The sequence below is a fragment of the Arvicanthis niloticus genome, chromosome 6, assembly GCF_011762505.2.
Source record: "Arvicanthis niloticus isolate mArvNil1 chromosome 6, mArvNil1.pat.X, whole genome shotgun sequence".
Classification (NCBI taxonomy): domain Eukaryota; kingdom Metazoa; phylum Chordata; class Mammalia; order Rodentia; family Muridae; genus Arvicanthis; species Arvicanthis niloticus.
This window is the reverse complement of record NC_047663.1, coordinates 105,415,424-105,431,005: the sequence shown is the minus strand read 5'-3', so window position 1 is coordinate 105,431,005 and position 15,582 is coordinate 105,415,424. Positions and strand designations below refer to the sequence as shown.

The window sequence follows — 15,582 nt, the reverse complement described above, 5'->3', positions numbered from 1 at the left end:
TCCATCCCCCATTGGGGTTGGGTGGGAACCAAAGATCTGATTGCTATGCCCTCAATTGTTCAGGCTTGTACTTCTCTCATGGGAGCCAGTGGTATCTCAAGAGTCTTTAACCACAGAGTCTTTGCTGTCTGAGTAGGTCATGTGTATATGTTGTGGGGTATTGTCTGCTTGCATGTCTGATGTGTATGGGCATAAGGCTAGAAGTGTCCCAATGTTGCGTTAGGCCTGCAAGGAGATGTGCCCCTAGATGCTTTCTCTTCTCACAGGTTTCCTGTAATTCCCGACTCTCTTGGCCTCACTGAGGGAAAGAGGCTTTGTCTTTGGTGGCTAGGCTGACCCAGTAAGGTAGTACAGGCTTGCAAACGGCTGAGGGCGTGCTGTACCTGGAGCAGACCACCTGGAGCTCTGCAATACTACTAATGGGCTCTGTCCATCTGGCTGCTCAGCCCTAATGGTCCCAAAGCACTTCGAGAACCTTTGAAACCAAAGCTTGGAAGTGAAGTGGGGAGATGTTGAACCTTATCATCCCATGTGTCTTATGACGTCTAACTCATTACATAGACAGCATTGAGCTCTGTTCCCATGGCATACTGGCCTTTTACTAGAAAAAAACAACAGAAAAACAAAACTTTTTTTTTTGTAAGAGTTAATTTTCTCTTTTTATGATATGGGTCCTGGGGACCAAGTTTAGGTTGTCAGGCTTGATGACAAGAGCCTTTACCACCAAGCCATCTCACTGACCGCAGAAAAACACATTTAATCATCTCTCTCTGCTTCCCTTTAGCTTGTAAGTTCTAGAGAAAGCGATGAGATGACTGCTGTCACCCCAGCCAGCTCCCAGCAGCTCTGGTGCCTGCCAGTGGAATGAATAATGCAAAAATTAAGGAAGGAATCCTTTCTTGCCTCAGAGGGAGGTGGCCATCTAAAGCTAGGCTGTCTTGACAGAATATAAGGACATTTCTGACCTCTTTCTCTGAAAATTTAGCTACTTGTCAAACCCTCTTATTTTTCTGAAAAGCAAGATTGGTCCTTGAAAAGCTTCACTGTAGTGTATGGGTGGCAGACGCCCCATTTCTATGGGAAATCCAGTGGCACGGGAGTCACTCTTGTGGGTATGCAGGTACTTTGGGCTTCTGGTAGGAATGTTGGGCCCTTTCATTCTGCTATGTGTCTCTTTCGTCTACTCAGCTGTTCCAGGCTGGTATGCGCAGCTATAGCTTTCTCTCTATATTTTATACCTGCTGACTAGCAACATTTAGGCTTGATGCTGGTCACTTGGGTGGTGTTAAGCCTGATAGGGCAGGGTCCTGTCTCTGCCCTTGGTTTATTTATTAGCACCCCAAGTTAGATACAGGTATCTGACAATTTTCACAGAGGCTCCAGTGGCTGTGCCTACTCAATTAAGTTGTTCTTGGGTTATAAAATGGATTTCTCCTTTCTGTGTGATGCTACAGAGCGAATAACTCAACTGCTGCAAAATTGACTAAGCATTTGGAGAGTGGTGGGTGCAGGCGAGTCCCAGGGTGCACTGGCATGGAGGAGTAGACTTCCATTATCTGTGTCATAAGGAGGCCCCATGTCTTTGACAGAGGCCCTGTGATAGTTGGCTAGTGGCTTTCTGTGACAGGGATCTTGGAGCATTGTATTTCATTCTTTGTCATGACTTTGTGATTCGTGTGGCTCTGCTCTGGATTCTGAGTTACTGCCCTGATCAGAGGTCACAAAATCTGGCGCCTTTGGGAATTCATGCTAGATGACTGGTGGAGAGAAAAGTTCAAATCAAACATGGTTCTCTTGGGGTTCTTAAGAAAGGCTGTTGGGAAGTTTTTATGGGGGCTTCTTATAAGGAGGCTGAGATCTCTAATGGAGTTAGGGATCTGGAGCATGGAGCTGGAGGTAGAAGGGCCATTGGGCTGTGCCCAGCCTTACTGTGCGAGGCTCCTCTGAAGTATCTGGAGGCAGCTCGCTCAACCATTGAGCACTTGTTACCATACAGACTGGACCTGGTATGCCTTGTGATCTTTTAGTTCTTTATTCTCCCCCTGAGCTGTGGCCAGAGTAGGGGGCTCAGAGCAAGCCCCTGGGGTGGGGGTGGGAAGTGGCAGTCAGCGGTGTGGTGCTGTCAGGCTTGGCCAGAGGCCAGATGAGAGGGGTCTGAGTTAACCCTTCTCTTCTCTGACTTCTCCTAGACTTTGCAGAGTTTGTTTTCCTGGGTCTCTTTCTCACAGAGATGTCCCTGAAGATGTATGGCCTAGGGCCTAGAAGTTACTTCAGGTCTTCCTTCAACTGCTTTGACTTTGGGGTGAGTAAGATGCCTTGCTAAGCCCCTTCTGTCAGGTGAGTCTGAGCTGTGCACAGCCTCCTCCCCTATGTATTTTCAGTGGGCTGAGCTCTGTGATCCAGGGTGGGCCAGGAGGTTGCATAGACACTGGGAGGGACTGGTTGTAGAGGGAGGCCTTTCGGAGCTCCACCTAGTGGCCAGAATGTTTCCTGAAGGCTATGCCCTTTCCTCTCTGATCCTTTGTATAGACCAACAATTTAGTCAAGGTTCTGTAGCACCTTCTGCGCCTAGGATCTTGTCACTTGTAGCTGAGTTTTCCCAGTGAGCTAGGGGACTGTGGCCTAGCATCCTACCATCCTGCAGTCTAGCCTGGGCACCTGTCCCTGTGATTCCGGGAAAGAACAGAATGCTGTTCTGGTCTTACCATTTTGAAGAGTGTGTGGTTGGCCTGGCCTGGTGTCTTCCTAACGTCTATGGGTCAGAGTGATCTCAGCAAGAGCTGTTGCTGATACTGATGTTTACCCTGAGAGTAGAGAGAGAGTAGCGGTCCTGCTCAGGGCAGGACTGCGCAACAGAGCATGCAGGATGTGCTTAGCCCAAAGCCTCAGGATTGGTCCTGTTGGCACCTGCCTAGGTGATGAGTGGAAGTCCACAGCTGTGTGGGATGACTTGGAAGGCTGGATTTGGACAGGGAGGGGAGCTTGGCCAGATGGAAGGGAACGTTAGCAGAGCTTCAAGTTTTCCTCTTCTCAGGCTCAAGTTGAAGTTTGTGAGGTCTTCAGTCTGTTGACTTGTGAAAGCGTGGCAAATGGCCTCTCCCACATCAGGATCCTACTCCGCAGGAGCAGTGCGGTGGGGTATCTTTCATAGGCACTTCTACTCAGAACAGGTCTTGAAGGAAGCACAGAGGAGCTGCAGGTACACAGGTACACAGAAGTGTCAGTAGTCTCAGCCGCTGCTTGCAGCCTGGGTGCCCACTGGGCTCTGGGTGCCCCTGAGCTCTCTTTCTGTGAGAGGTAGTGCATATTTGCACCTAGACAGTTTTCTCAGCTCCATCAATAGGGACTCAAAACATATATATTTTTTAAAAAGATAGTATACTTAAGTGACCCTAAAACTTCTACCAGAGAACTCCTAAACCTGATAAACAACTTCAGCAAAGTGGCTGGATATAAAATCAACTCAAACAAATCAGTAGCCTTCCTCTATTCAAAGGATAAACAGGCTGAGAAAGAAATTAGGGAAATGACACCCTTCACAATAGTCACAAATAATATAAAATATCTTGGAGTGAATCTAACCAAGCAAGTAAAAGATCTGTATGACAAGAACTTCAAGCCCCTGAAGAAAGAAATATAAGAAGACCTCAGAAGATGGAAAGATCTCCCATGCTCCTGGATTGGCAGGATTAATTTAGTAAAAATGGCCATCCTGCCAAAAGCAATCTACAGGTTCAATGCAATCCCCATCAAAATTCCAAATCAATTCTTCATAAAGATAGAAAGAGCAACTGGCAAATTCATTTGGAATAACAAAAAAACCTAGGATAGCGAGAACTATTCTTAACAATAAAAGAACTTCTGGGGGAATCACTGTCCCTGACCTCAAACTGTACTATAGAGCAATAGTGATAAAAACTGCATGGTATTGGTACAGAGACAGGCAGGAAGATCAATGGAATAGAATTGAAGATCCAGAAATGAACCCACATACCTATGATCACTTGATCTTTGACAAAGGAGCTAAAACCATCCAGTGGAAAAAGGACAGCATTTTCAGCAAATGGTGCTGGTTCAACTGGAGGTCAGCATGTAGAAAAATGCAAATCAATCCCTTTTTATCTCCTTGTGCAAAGCTCAAGTCCAAGTGGATAAAGGACCTTCACATAAAACTAGATACACTGAAACTAATAGGAGAGAAGGTGGGGAAGACCCTCGAATACCTAGGCACAGGGGAAAAATTCCTGAACAGAACACCAATGGCTTATGCTCTAAGATCAAGAATTGACAAATGGGACCTCATAAAATTGCAAAGCTTCTGTAAGGCAAAGGACACTGTCAATAAGACAAAATGGCAACCAACAGACTGGGAAAAGATCTTTACCAATCCTACATCTGATAGAGGGCTAATATCCAATATATACAAAGAACTCAAGAAATTAAGACTCCAGACAACCAAAGAACCCTATTAAAAATGGGGTACAGAGCTAAAGAAAGAATTCTCAACTGAGGAAACTCGAATGGCCAAGAAGCACCTTAAGAAATGCTCAACATCCTTAGTCATCAGGGAAATGCAAATCAAAACAACCCTGAGATACCACCTCACACCAGTCAGAATGGCTAAGATCAAAAACTCAGGTCTTAGTAGATGCTGGCGAGGATGTGGAGAAAGAGGAACACTCCTTCACTGTTGGTGGGATTGCAAGCTGGTACAACCACTCTGGAAATCAGTCTGGCGGTTCCTCAGAAAATTGGACATACCATTACCTGAGGATCCAGCTATACCACTCCTGGGCATATACTCAGAAGATGCTCCAACATATAACAAGGACATATGCTCCACTATGTTCATAGCAGCCTTATTTATGATAGCCAGAAGCTGGAAAGAACTCAGATGTCCTTCAACAGAGGAATGGATACAAAAAATGTGGTACATTTACACAATGGAGTATTACTCAGCTATTAAAAATAATGAATTCGAGAAATTCATTATGGATGAATAAATGGATGGAACTAGAAATGATCATCCTGAGTGAGTTAACCCAATCACAAAAGAACACACATGGTATTTACTCACTGATAATCGGATGTTAGCCCAAAAGCTTGGAATAGCCAAGACTCAACTCACAGACCACAAGAAGCTCATGAAGAAGGAAGATCAAGTGTGGATGCCTCGGTCCTACTTAGAAGGAGTAACAAAATACTCAAGGGAGCAAATATGGAAACAAAGTGTGGGACAGAAACTGAAGGAGGGGCCATCTGGAGACCATTCCACCTGGGTATCCATCCCATGTACAGTCACCAAAGGTAGACGCTAATGTGGATGTCAGGAAGTACACACTGACAAGAGCCTGATATAGCTGTCTCCTTAGAGGTCTGCCAGAGTCTGACATATTTAGAGGCCAATGCTCACCGCTAACCGTTGATCTGATCATGGGGTTCCCAATGGAGGAGTTAGAGAGAAGATTGAAGGAGCAGAAAGGATTTGTGGCCCCATGGGGAGAGTGACAATACCAACCAACCAGAGCTCCCCAGGGTCTAAACCACCAGCCTGGGAGCACATAGGGAGGGACCCATGACTCCATCTGTACATGAAGGGGAGGATGGCCTTGTCGAGCATAGGTGGGAGAGGAGATTCTTGGTCCCATGAAGGATGAACACCGAGTGGGGGGGAATTCGAGGGTGGGGAGGTGGGAGTGGGGGGGTAGGTGGGGCACATTCTCATAGAAGCATGAGAAGGGGGGATGGGATAGCAGGTTCCTGGGTGTTGGGGGTAAGGGGAGTAAGGGGATAAAACCTGAAATGTAAATATAATATCCAATAAAAATAAATTATAAAAAGATTTTATTTCTAATTTTGTGTGTGTAGGTGCCTATGGAGGCTAGAGGTGTCAGATGTCCCCAGAGCTGGACTTACAAATTGTTATGAGCTATTCACTGTGGACACTGGGAAACAAACTCGGGTCCTGTGCAAGATCAGTGCATGCTCTTAACGATTGAGCACTCTCGGTAGCCCCAGGGACCTGGTTTGTTTTCTATTGCCTTGGTCCTTTGCAGTGAACATGGTATGCATGCATCTACATGTACTTTAAAAAGGGCATATTGGGCATTTGAGGCTATTTTTATGGATATATTATAGACCTTCCTGGGGTTTACCCCATTAGATAAAAATCAACTCCTACAGAATAGGTCCTCTGCTCATGTTTCCTTGAGATATATTACAGTTAGCATCCTTTAACATCTGGGAGGACTCACTGACTTAGGAGCAAGCAAGTCTCTTGGTTCCTCAGTACAGAGTTGGTCATACACCCAACTTCTTACTCCCTAGATCTAGGTGACCTGTAACTCCCTTATGACTGGCTTGTGTGTCATACACTAGCCGGGACTAAAGCCAGGACTGCTTTGGAGTCACATGGTGATCCCCTTTCAGAACTGCCTTTTGCCTTTTTCCAGATCCATTGAAATCATGGAAGTTATTCTTGGCATCATCTTTAGACCATACCCTTTCTCATCGTTGGCACCATTTGGTATCTGTAAAGGCTGAGCATTTTCTGAACCAGCAGGTCCTGGCTCCCTTCTGTAAGATTGTTCTTGCCTTTTATGTTTGGCCTAAGCAGACAGAGAGCCCAGGTGCTTGGCTTGTGAATCTCCAGAGGCAGGTTACCCCTCAGTCTACTGAGCTCAGTTTCCACCGTTCCCACAGCTACAAGCAACTGTGGACAGACTTCTTGCCAGGAGACCATGGCACACACGTCCTCTAACTGTCACCAGGATTTTCCTTGTGTCCTTGTAGGTCCTGATGGGCAGTGTTTTCAGTGTCCAGGGCACTTGGCACATTCGCTGACAGGCCACTCAGAACTTCTTCTCTGGCTCCAAAACTACGACTTACTACTTTTTTGTTTTATTACAATAGTAGACTAATGTGTTTCTAAAGCCCATAATGATTTTTCCTATTTGGAAAGCAGTGATCTCAGGGGTGAATGGCTTAAGGCAACAAATGCATCATGCTTCACTGGCTGTGAGGGAAGAGTTTCAATGTGATGCACCCTTAGGCTTGCTCTCTGACGAAGCCTTAATTATCCCAGTTCCATCTTGGGGCTATTGCCTAGGCTCATGGCCCTGCCTGCCACAAGCTCTGTTCCTGGTCACCTGAGCCTCTCCACAGGCTACTAGAGTGTTCCAGGAAGAAGAGATCAGGGCAGTAAGATAGACAACATGGCATCTGTGGCTCGTGCAACTGGAGAGTACAGTGGGCGTTTACTGAGAGATGGCAGTCACACCAGCGCACATGCTCAGACATGGACACATGAGTGTTCGTTCCATCCGTGTATGCTCAGGTGTGCAGATACAGATATGCCTGTGCTGGTGCTGTCTGTTTCAGGTGATTTACAGATGTGTCCTGTGTTGGTGCTGTCTGTTTCAGGTGATCGTGGGGAGCATCTTTGAAGTCGTCTGGGCTGCCATCAAGCCAGGAACCTCCTTTGGAATCAGTGTGCTGCGGGCTCTCCGATTGCTGAGGATATTCAAAGTCACCAAGTATGTCATCTGCACGCTCCTGGTTGGGGGAATTGGTGGAGGCAGCGTGTAAGGCTGGAACACAGGGGATGGCGGACATCTTGGAGTTTCTTCTGTGCCTTTTTGCTTAAGTACAATATTGTTTGTGAAACAACACATGCAGGGACCATCATGGCAAGAGCCTTTGGGTCTTAGGGCATCCTTAGGGCTGTCCTCAGTGGCCAAAGTGCTGCGGTCACTTCCCTGGTTCTCTTTATGTTTTGTGGCACCTGCAGTTTTACTCCATCTTCTCTTAAAGCTACCAGTTTTTATCTTCCAGGCCTTCAAAGGTGACTTTATGGTGAATAGATAAACCGGAAATTCTTGTTTCTTTAAAAAAAAAAAAAGATGGACCTAGAGGTCATCACCCTCAGTACAGAGTACATTCTGTTCAGAGACACATACTGTGATTGTTCTCATACGTGCATTCTACACACACAACATCAAAACCTAGACAAGACTGTGGGGGAAGGGAACAAGCTGGAGAGACTGAGGTGTGGATGTGGTAAAAACGCATGATGCATTTGAAGGAGAATGTCTATGCTAGGAAAAATAGAAGAAAGAAGTTCTCAGAGGTCTTCCCGTTGTCCTGACCCAGGCTCGCCCACCTACTGTGCAGAGGCTGGGAGCCTGGGCCTTACCTCACGGCAGCCAGCCTGGTGCCTACATGGCTCTTTTTCCCAGGCTTGATTTCTCCACCTTCCTGATCCCAGCTTTGGTAATTATGACAGTAACTAGACTCAGTTTTTAGTTCCATTTCACATAAATCTTAACTCTGGAAACAAAGTTCCTTTGTTTGCACACGAGGAGCCTGAAACCCAGGGGGGAGACGTGGGATGGAACACAGGGGCAAGACCCTCTGCTTCCCATCAAAGATGCAGGAGGGAGGGGTAGGAGGAAGGAGGGCCCTCTTCACAAATGTCTAGCAGTAGTAGAGGCTGCTGTGGGCTGAGCCTGCTTTTGTTTCAGAGGTCCTTGTGCTTTGTGCTGTTCCAATAGCTGTAGCGCCAAAAGATGTTCACACCAAGTCCAGGCAGCACGTGCACCTATAGTTACCTCCCAGGTCCACTGAAGTTCTGCTAGGCCTTTCCGAGTATTTTAAATCCAAACTCCAAACCATCTGAGGATAGAGATGCAAGAACGGAGAAAAGGTTTATGCAGGGATTCTGTCCAGCTAGGTTGACAAATAGCTGAGTGTGCCCTTTGACCCATTCTCGAGCACCTGTGGTGTGCTGGTAAGAGAGGCCCCAGAAAAATGCTTTTACCCAAGTTTTGGGCCTTCAGATCCTCCCAAAGAGGTCAGTGATACTGTCCTGAGACAGGTTGTCTCTTTCCAGGCCAGAAGGCCAGGCACTTCAAAGTTTTCTAATACTTCTGAATCTACCCACATTTCTTGGAGGACAGGCTATGGAGGGTGGCTAGAGCAGTGGTTCTCAACCCGTGGGTCATGACCCCTTTCACAGAGGTCACATTTCAGCTATCCTGTACACCAGATGTTTACATTATGATTCATAACAGTAGCAAAATTACGGTTGTGAAGTAGCAATGAGATAACGTTATGGTTGGAGATGACCGCAGTATGGGGAACTGTATTAAGGCAGCATTGGGAAGGCTGAGACCACTAAGCTAGAGGGTTGGAAACTGTAGTCTGGGTTTGGACCTGGCCGCCTGACAGCAGCGGCGTCTTTCTCTTCATACGGAGGCTGGGGCTCACGTTGAGTACAGGGAGCCTGGGTGAGTGTGAAGCAGAGCTGGGGTGGCCCGGCTGGACTTCTCCTCCCCTTCCCGCCTCTCAGGTACTGGAACTCCCTGAGGAACCTGGTGGTTTCCCTCCTCAACTCCATGAAGTCCATCATCAGCCTTCTCTTCCTGCTTTTCCTCTTCATTGTGGTCTTCGCCCTGTTGGGGATGCAGCTGTTTGGGGGACAGTAAGTAGACCCAGATTATGAGAGCAGGCCAGGGCCCCTGGGGAGGCTGAGCTCAGAGCACACACTGCCACCCCAGGCCTTTCCACCCGCCTCCTTCCTGAAGGTTCTCCAATGGGGCCGAGAATTGGAGGGTTTCGAGCGCCAGCAGTGAGCACGTTGATGTCAGGGGACATCAGGCTCCTGATGGGACTTACTCTACTTAATACTTCTGTTTCCTCAGGTTCAACTTTCAAGATGAGACTCCAACCACTAATTTTGATACCTTCCCGGCTGCCATCCTCACTGTCTTTCAGGTGAGGCTTCTTGGTCTCTCCTTGCTTCTCATCTCCCCAGGAGCGAGGAAAGTTAGTGAAACTAGAGTCCCACATTTAAACATAACCTCAACATCTTTTAATGAGCCTTGGCAGGTCCCAGGTCTGGTGTCAAGGAAAAGTGGGCTGCCACTGTGGGGGTGGGGGTGGGGGTGGCAGGTGATACTTCCTTGGGCTGTTTTGTCTATGAGCTATCACTTCATCAGTTTATCAGGGATGAGGGGAGTTGGGAGCTGGTGGGAAGGTGAGGCTCTCTCCACGTGTCTGTGTCCACTTCATCAGTTCATTAGCTCTAAGGCCTGAGGCTGTTTGTCGTCTGTCCTCAGAGACAAAGCAAAGCTCTTCCTGAACTTCTCCTGTTTGGTGTCAGGCCCAGTGGCCTCACTCGTTTTCATTCTGGGGTGTGTGCCCGCCAGTGCCCCTGGAAAGCTGTGGGCCAATTGTCTGTTTGGTGGGAGCCTTATTAGCTCCCTGGTTCTTGCTTGGATGCCTTGTCTAAGAGTGGACAGGATAGGAGGAACTGTTGGCTGCCATGAGAACTTCTGGAGACAGACAGGATGGATGGGGCTTAGCTTAGGTCTTGGCCTCTGAAAGGGGTGACCTAAGCCCAGATCTGAGCCCACATGTGTGGAAGACCCTCTGCTTCCCCTCTCCAGGAGGGCGTGTTTCTGGCCGATGATCTAGACCCAATTAACAACTGGCCAAGAGAATCCTGTGGTCCTAGGATTTATATTCATGCCCCATCCTTGGATTCTCTAAGTGAACCTGTCTTTACTCCCTTTCTCTCAACGATACCTTAGCTTGCTAACAGGTCAGTAGCTTCCAGAGTTTGAATCCCTAGTGTAGATTAGGGCCTGTCAGCCTCTGGAGACAGAGATGTGTTGCTTCAGCCTGGGTCCTGGCAGAGTCCACTGTGTCTGCTTGGGGATTAGAGATTCATGATAGGAAGACATGTTTTCCTATGGGCCATGGATTAGGGTACCCAGGTACCAAGGAAAGAAGGCTGGCAGAACCCCATCCCAAGGCCTGCAGTGAGCATGTTGAGAGGGCAGTCCTTGACCAAGGCCCAGGGGTTTGGAGGCCAGGTTAGAGGACTCTATAAGCAAATAAGTTTGGACAGGTTCTAGCCAGTCAGAGCCCTGGCATGGCTCCAGACCATGGTAGGACAGTCTTACTGTGTCTCTGCTTTATTGTTTTTGTGTCTTTTTTTCCCAGTAAAGGAACTAAGTGCATAGTTAAGAGAACTGGGCCTTTTTTGTCTGAAGGGTTCTGACTAGACCTCCATTCTAGTTTGCTTTCTGTTGCTGTGATAAGCACTATCACCGAAAGCAGTTTGGAGAGGACAGAGTTTATTTGGCTTACACACTCCCAGGTCACAGTCGGAGCGGGAATCCAGGTAGGAGCAAAGGTGGGGCTGCTTTGCTTTCAGTCTCAGGGTCTGACTTCTGTCTCCTAGGACCGCTGCCCAGAGGTGACACCACTCCCAGTGCGGTGGGGGCCTCCCACACCAATCATCAGTGGAGAAAGTGCCACATAGACCAATCTGAGATTACATTCCCTTGAGGTTCAAGGTGACTAGAACTGACCAGCCAATGTCACATACCTTCTGCTCTGAGCACAGCAACAGGACAGGGGCAGAGAGAGAGGCTGCATGCCACTGCACCAGTGCTGTGCATATGTGGCTGGGTACTGTGAACACTGGAGGGGGCTAGAGAAGTGGACAGGCTGTCCTGTCTTTAACAGGATGTCTTAAGATCCAGGAAGGGAGATCCTGCCTCCAGACTAGGATGAAAGTGTGGGTTGGAGGCTGCAAAGAGGGAAAGAAAAACCTTCTTGTTTTCTCAAGGGGGCTTGCAGATTAAATACTAAGAAATCCTGATACCCTGGAGGGGACCAGCACCCATGATTGGGAGGATAGGGATAACCGAGCGAGCTCGCCTGACTCTGACCTAGGTTAAGGGACAAGGAAGTACCCTCAGAAATCCCCAGACTGAGGAAAAGCACCTGACTCAGAGAACAAGAACTAAGTAGAAATCATGGAAATTAAAGTTATAGCAATCCAAGTTAAAAAACATAGGCAGACCGTGCTTCGGATACCCTCTAGGGCATGGTGAGCAGGTGAGCTGGCAAGAGCGGGGTGCCCGCTGACTGTAGCATGCGAACAAGGGGTTGCATTGGCTATGCTGGACTTGAAGGTCAAGGGGCTGAGGCCGGAGGTGCAGCTGAGTGGTAGAGACTTTATTTAGCATGCACTGACCCCAAGTTCAGTTCCAGAAAGGAAATGACTAAGAAGATGGAGGAGTGTCGTGTCCTAGGCGGACTCAGAGAACATGTGTTCGTAAAGGCTGTGCCACTATAGTGCAGAAGACCACATCCCAAGGGCCACCCTGGACCAGCATTTCATAGTAAAAACTTGTGGTGGCCGACATTTTCATGACTGACAGATACCAGAAGGTCTTGAGCAGTAACTTTGGAATATTGGGATACAGTCTCAGAGCCTGGAACTCTTGAGTCTTTGATCTGTGACTCAGTATGGGGGAGGACCAGAACATTGTAAGACTGTGCCCAGGGGCTGCTGGGAGCACTTCAGATGACCATTAAGGAGAGACAATACATTGAGGAAGAAAGGGGAGGCCAGAGCCACTGCAGACCAAAGCCAGCAAGTTAAGACAGCTTTATAATGAGTTCTCCTAAATATTTGGAGGTTATATCAAGTGTGCAGACTGCAGAGGGTCTGTAAGCTCGTCACTCACTCTATGAGGCTAAAATATCATTGGTAGGAAATACTAAACAAGGACAGTATGAGAAAAGAAAAATGCATGTCGTGATGGCAGAGGCAAAGAATACAGAAGAATTAGAGGTTAAGTAAAGGTACACTTAAGCCTGTCTTCAAAAGCTAGGTGTGGTTGTCCATATGTGTAATTCCAGCCCTCAGGAGGGTGAGGCATTAGGACTGTGAGTTTGAGGCAAGCCTGGACTGTATAGCAAGGAGCCCCCTCCAAAGGAAAGCAGAATCATAAAATAATAAGAAACAAAAGAAAAAAAGTCTTCATTAATACCTTGGATTTTTCTTAGACTGCAAGACAACTTGATGTTAGGAAGTTCTTGAATATACTCAATGCTAAGGAAGAGGCATTTGCAGGAGACAACTCACATCTGGCAGGGTGGAAGCAGATGTGTGGATTCTAGCAGATTATACCGGTCTCAGCAGCCTTAGTGCAGTAGGATGAGAACAACATTGAGGATATTTTTTAGAATTGACAAGAAAGGAAAATACTCATTAAAAATAAAGTATATGTGCTGTCTTTGCATGTGGCATGGGTCAGCTGGTCAGTCATACAGAAGAGCATGGAACTGGGCTACGAGACGGCTTGCTGGGGAGGAGCACTCATCATGCCACCCTACAATCTAAGTCCACCCCCAGAGCTCACATAAAGTTAGAAGGAAGAATGAACTAACAAATTGTCCTGACCTCCACGCGCACACACTGCAGCACGCACGTGCCACTTCCTGTCCTGATCTCTCAACTGAAAAATTGAAAAAAAAAAAAAAAAAAAGAGCCACGAGCAGGATTTATTTCTACACTGTACCTGGTATGAACAATGAGCAAACCAAAATTTTCAGAGCTTACGTGGCACCACATCATTAAGTAGAGGCAGGGAAGGTAGTGAAGAAAATATAAACACACAGCCAGATGTGCACTGGAAGACACCACTAAAATACTTTTAAAAATCCAGAGCCAGGGAGATCATTCTAGTGTCAGCACATAACAAAGTTTAGTTTCTAGAATGTATTGAGAACACTTATAAATCAAAGAGAAGAGATTCCGTAGTAGAAGAAGGGTAAGACAGACCAACAGCAAAACGAAGGGATGACTGGTGCATAAGCTAGTCATAGTCCTGACTACGTCATCCAGGGAGATACAGACTAAACCCCAGTGACACATCCTCCCCGCCTCACATCGTAGCCAAAATCGGGAAAGCTTATATCAGAGTTTAGAGAAGACGTGGCTTCTAGAACCTCCATGTGCTGATGGTGGGTGGTTAAAGTCAAGTTGGACAGTGCCTTCCTAACATCCCAGGAAGCCTGCGTATCAGGGCGTCCTGTGCTGGCTATGCCCTAATGCTCAGGTGCACAGATGTGAGACAGTTGATCAGCAATAGCTGTAATGATGGCATTGGACATCAGAGTGGTCATCTAGGGAATGTGTAAGTGTGTTGTTTGGGACCAGGGAAAACAGTTGACCTACAGCTACACGTGTCGGCATGGATACCTCTCACACGTGTAATTTTGAGTGGAATAGAACAGGTTTTAGTGTAATTCGATATTGTTCTATAATACGGTCTGCTCTGAAAAAGCTTGCATGGAATGATAAACCCTGAAGTCAGGACACTGTATAACTAGGGAAGGCGAAGCTGGTGAGTCCCACCAAGAGATGTAAGCCTCACTGGGATGCTTTTTTCTTTTTAAAAATGAAAAATTATTTGTATGTGGGTATGTGTGAATGTGTGAATGCCCACAAAGACCAGAAGTGGGGGTTGGGTCTCCTAGAAATGGCGTTATAGCAGTGTGAGCTACTGATGGGGGTGATGGGAGCTGAACTCCAGTCGTCTCCAAAAGCATCAAGGGCTATAACAACTACGCCATCTCTCCAGCCACCGGTGTTTAATTTCTTGATCTGCTTGAAAGGTATAGGAGTATTCTGAATTGTTTTCCACTTAGTTTCATAATTCGGGGTTAGAAAGATGGCTTACCAGTTTCAGGGTCTCTGACAGATGGTTGTGAACCACCATGTTGGTGCTAGGACTCGAACTTGGGTCCTCTGCAAAAGCAGCAAGTGTTGTGTGTTGATGACTGCTGAGCTATCTCTCCAGCATGAAATTTATAATCTTAAATGCAATCATCAAAATCTAAAAGTGAACAAATTGTAACTTTGATGGATTTAATAGTTTACTTTAATGGGATTAACAATTTAGAGAAAGTTTTTTTTTGAAATCCCCATATTTTATGGCGACTTTAGCCAATAGATTTGAAAACTTAGATGAAACTTTTTTTTACAAGTAAAGAGTAATTACTTAACTTGGTTTAAGAAGAAGAGAGCTGGACACTGCCTTTCTGTTTCTTTTCTTGAGCCTGCTAGCTATAAGTTGGGTTTTATATAGCTTCAAGGAACAGCTGAAGCAAGACATTTCAGAGGGAAAAAGTTTTCATGACATCAAAGTATTTTGACGCTATGATCGCAGGAACAATGCGAGTCAAGTGGCATATAGACCAGAAAGTCAGCTGTGTGTGTGTGTGTGCATGTGCGTGTGTGTGTGTGTGTGTGTGTGTGTCTGTCTGTCTGTCTGTCTGTCTGTCTGTCTCACGGGGTTGCCTGTCTCAGCTGCTGATTTGGGTCCAACAGCTGACACTTGTGATGCAGGTGGAAAAGAAAGTTCCAAGAGTGACCAAGATTCAGGAGGGATTTACCTGTTTTGACAAGTCTCAGGACTTCTTGGGTTGCTCTCATTGTGACAATGGCATGACATACATAAAGATCAAATGCTAAAGAACAGAATATGGTGCCTCAGGATGTGCTTTCCATGGATAGAGAGTTGACTATGTGAAAAATATGACATTAAACTCAGTGGGGAAGGTTGGTATATTCAGTATATGGGTCTGGAAAAATGGACTCCCATAAGAAATAACAGATAACCATGGCCATACTACCCAGAGTTCCAAGCAGATTAGAAGCTTATGTGAAAAAAATCATACTTTCAAATGATCAAGTGAAATATCTGACCAGAACAA

The 15,582-nt window shown here is 46.6% G+C and overlaps 1 protein-coding gene across 9 annotated transcripts in view; it reads left to right on the top strand.

The window, feature by feature from the left end:
* The window catches only part of Cacna1b (calcium voltage-gated channel subunit alpha1 B), a 175,966-nt gene that overhangs the window by 68,016 nt on the left and 92,368 nt on the right, over positions 1-15,582 (top strand). For all 9 annotated transcript variants that reach the window (XM_076937505.1, XM_076937503.1, XM_076937500.1 and 6 more), the window contains exons 12-15: positions 2,190-2,302; positions 7,423-7,535; positions 9,350-9,481; positions 9,702-9,774. In XM_076937505.1, coding sequence (XP_076793620.1) covers positions 2,190-2,302; positions 7,423-7,535; positions 9,350-9,481; positions 9,702-9,774 — 431 coding nt within the window. The remainder of the gene's footprint in view (positions 1-2,189; positions 2,303-7,422; positions 7,536-9,349; positions 9,482-9,701; positions 9,775-15,582) is intronic.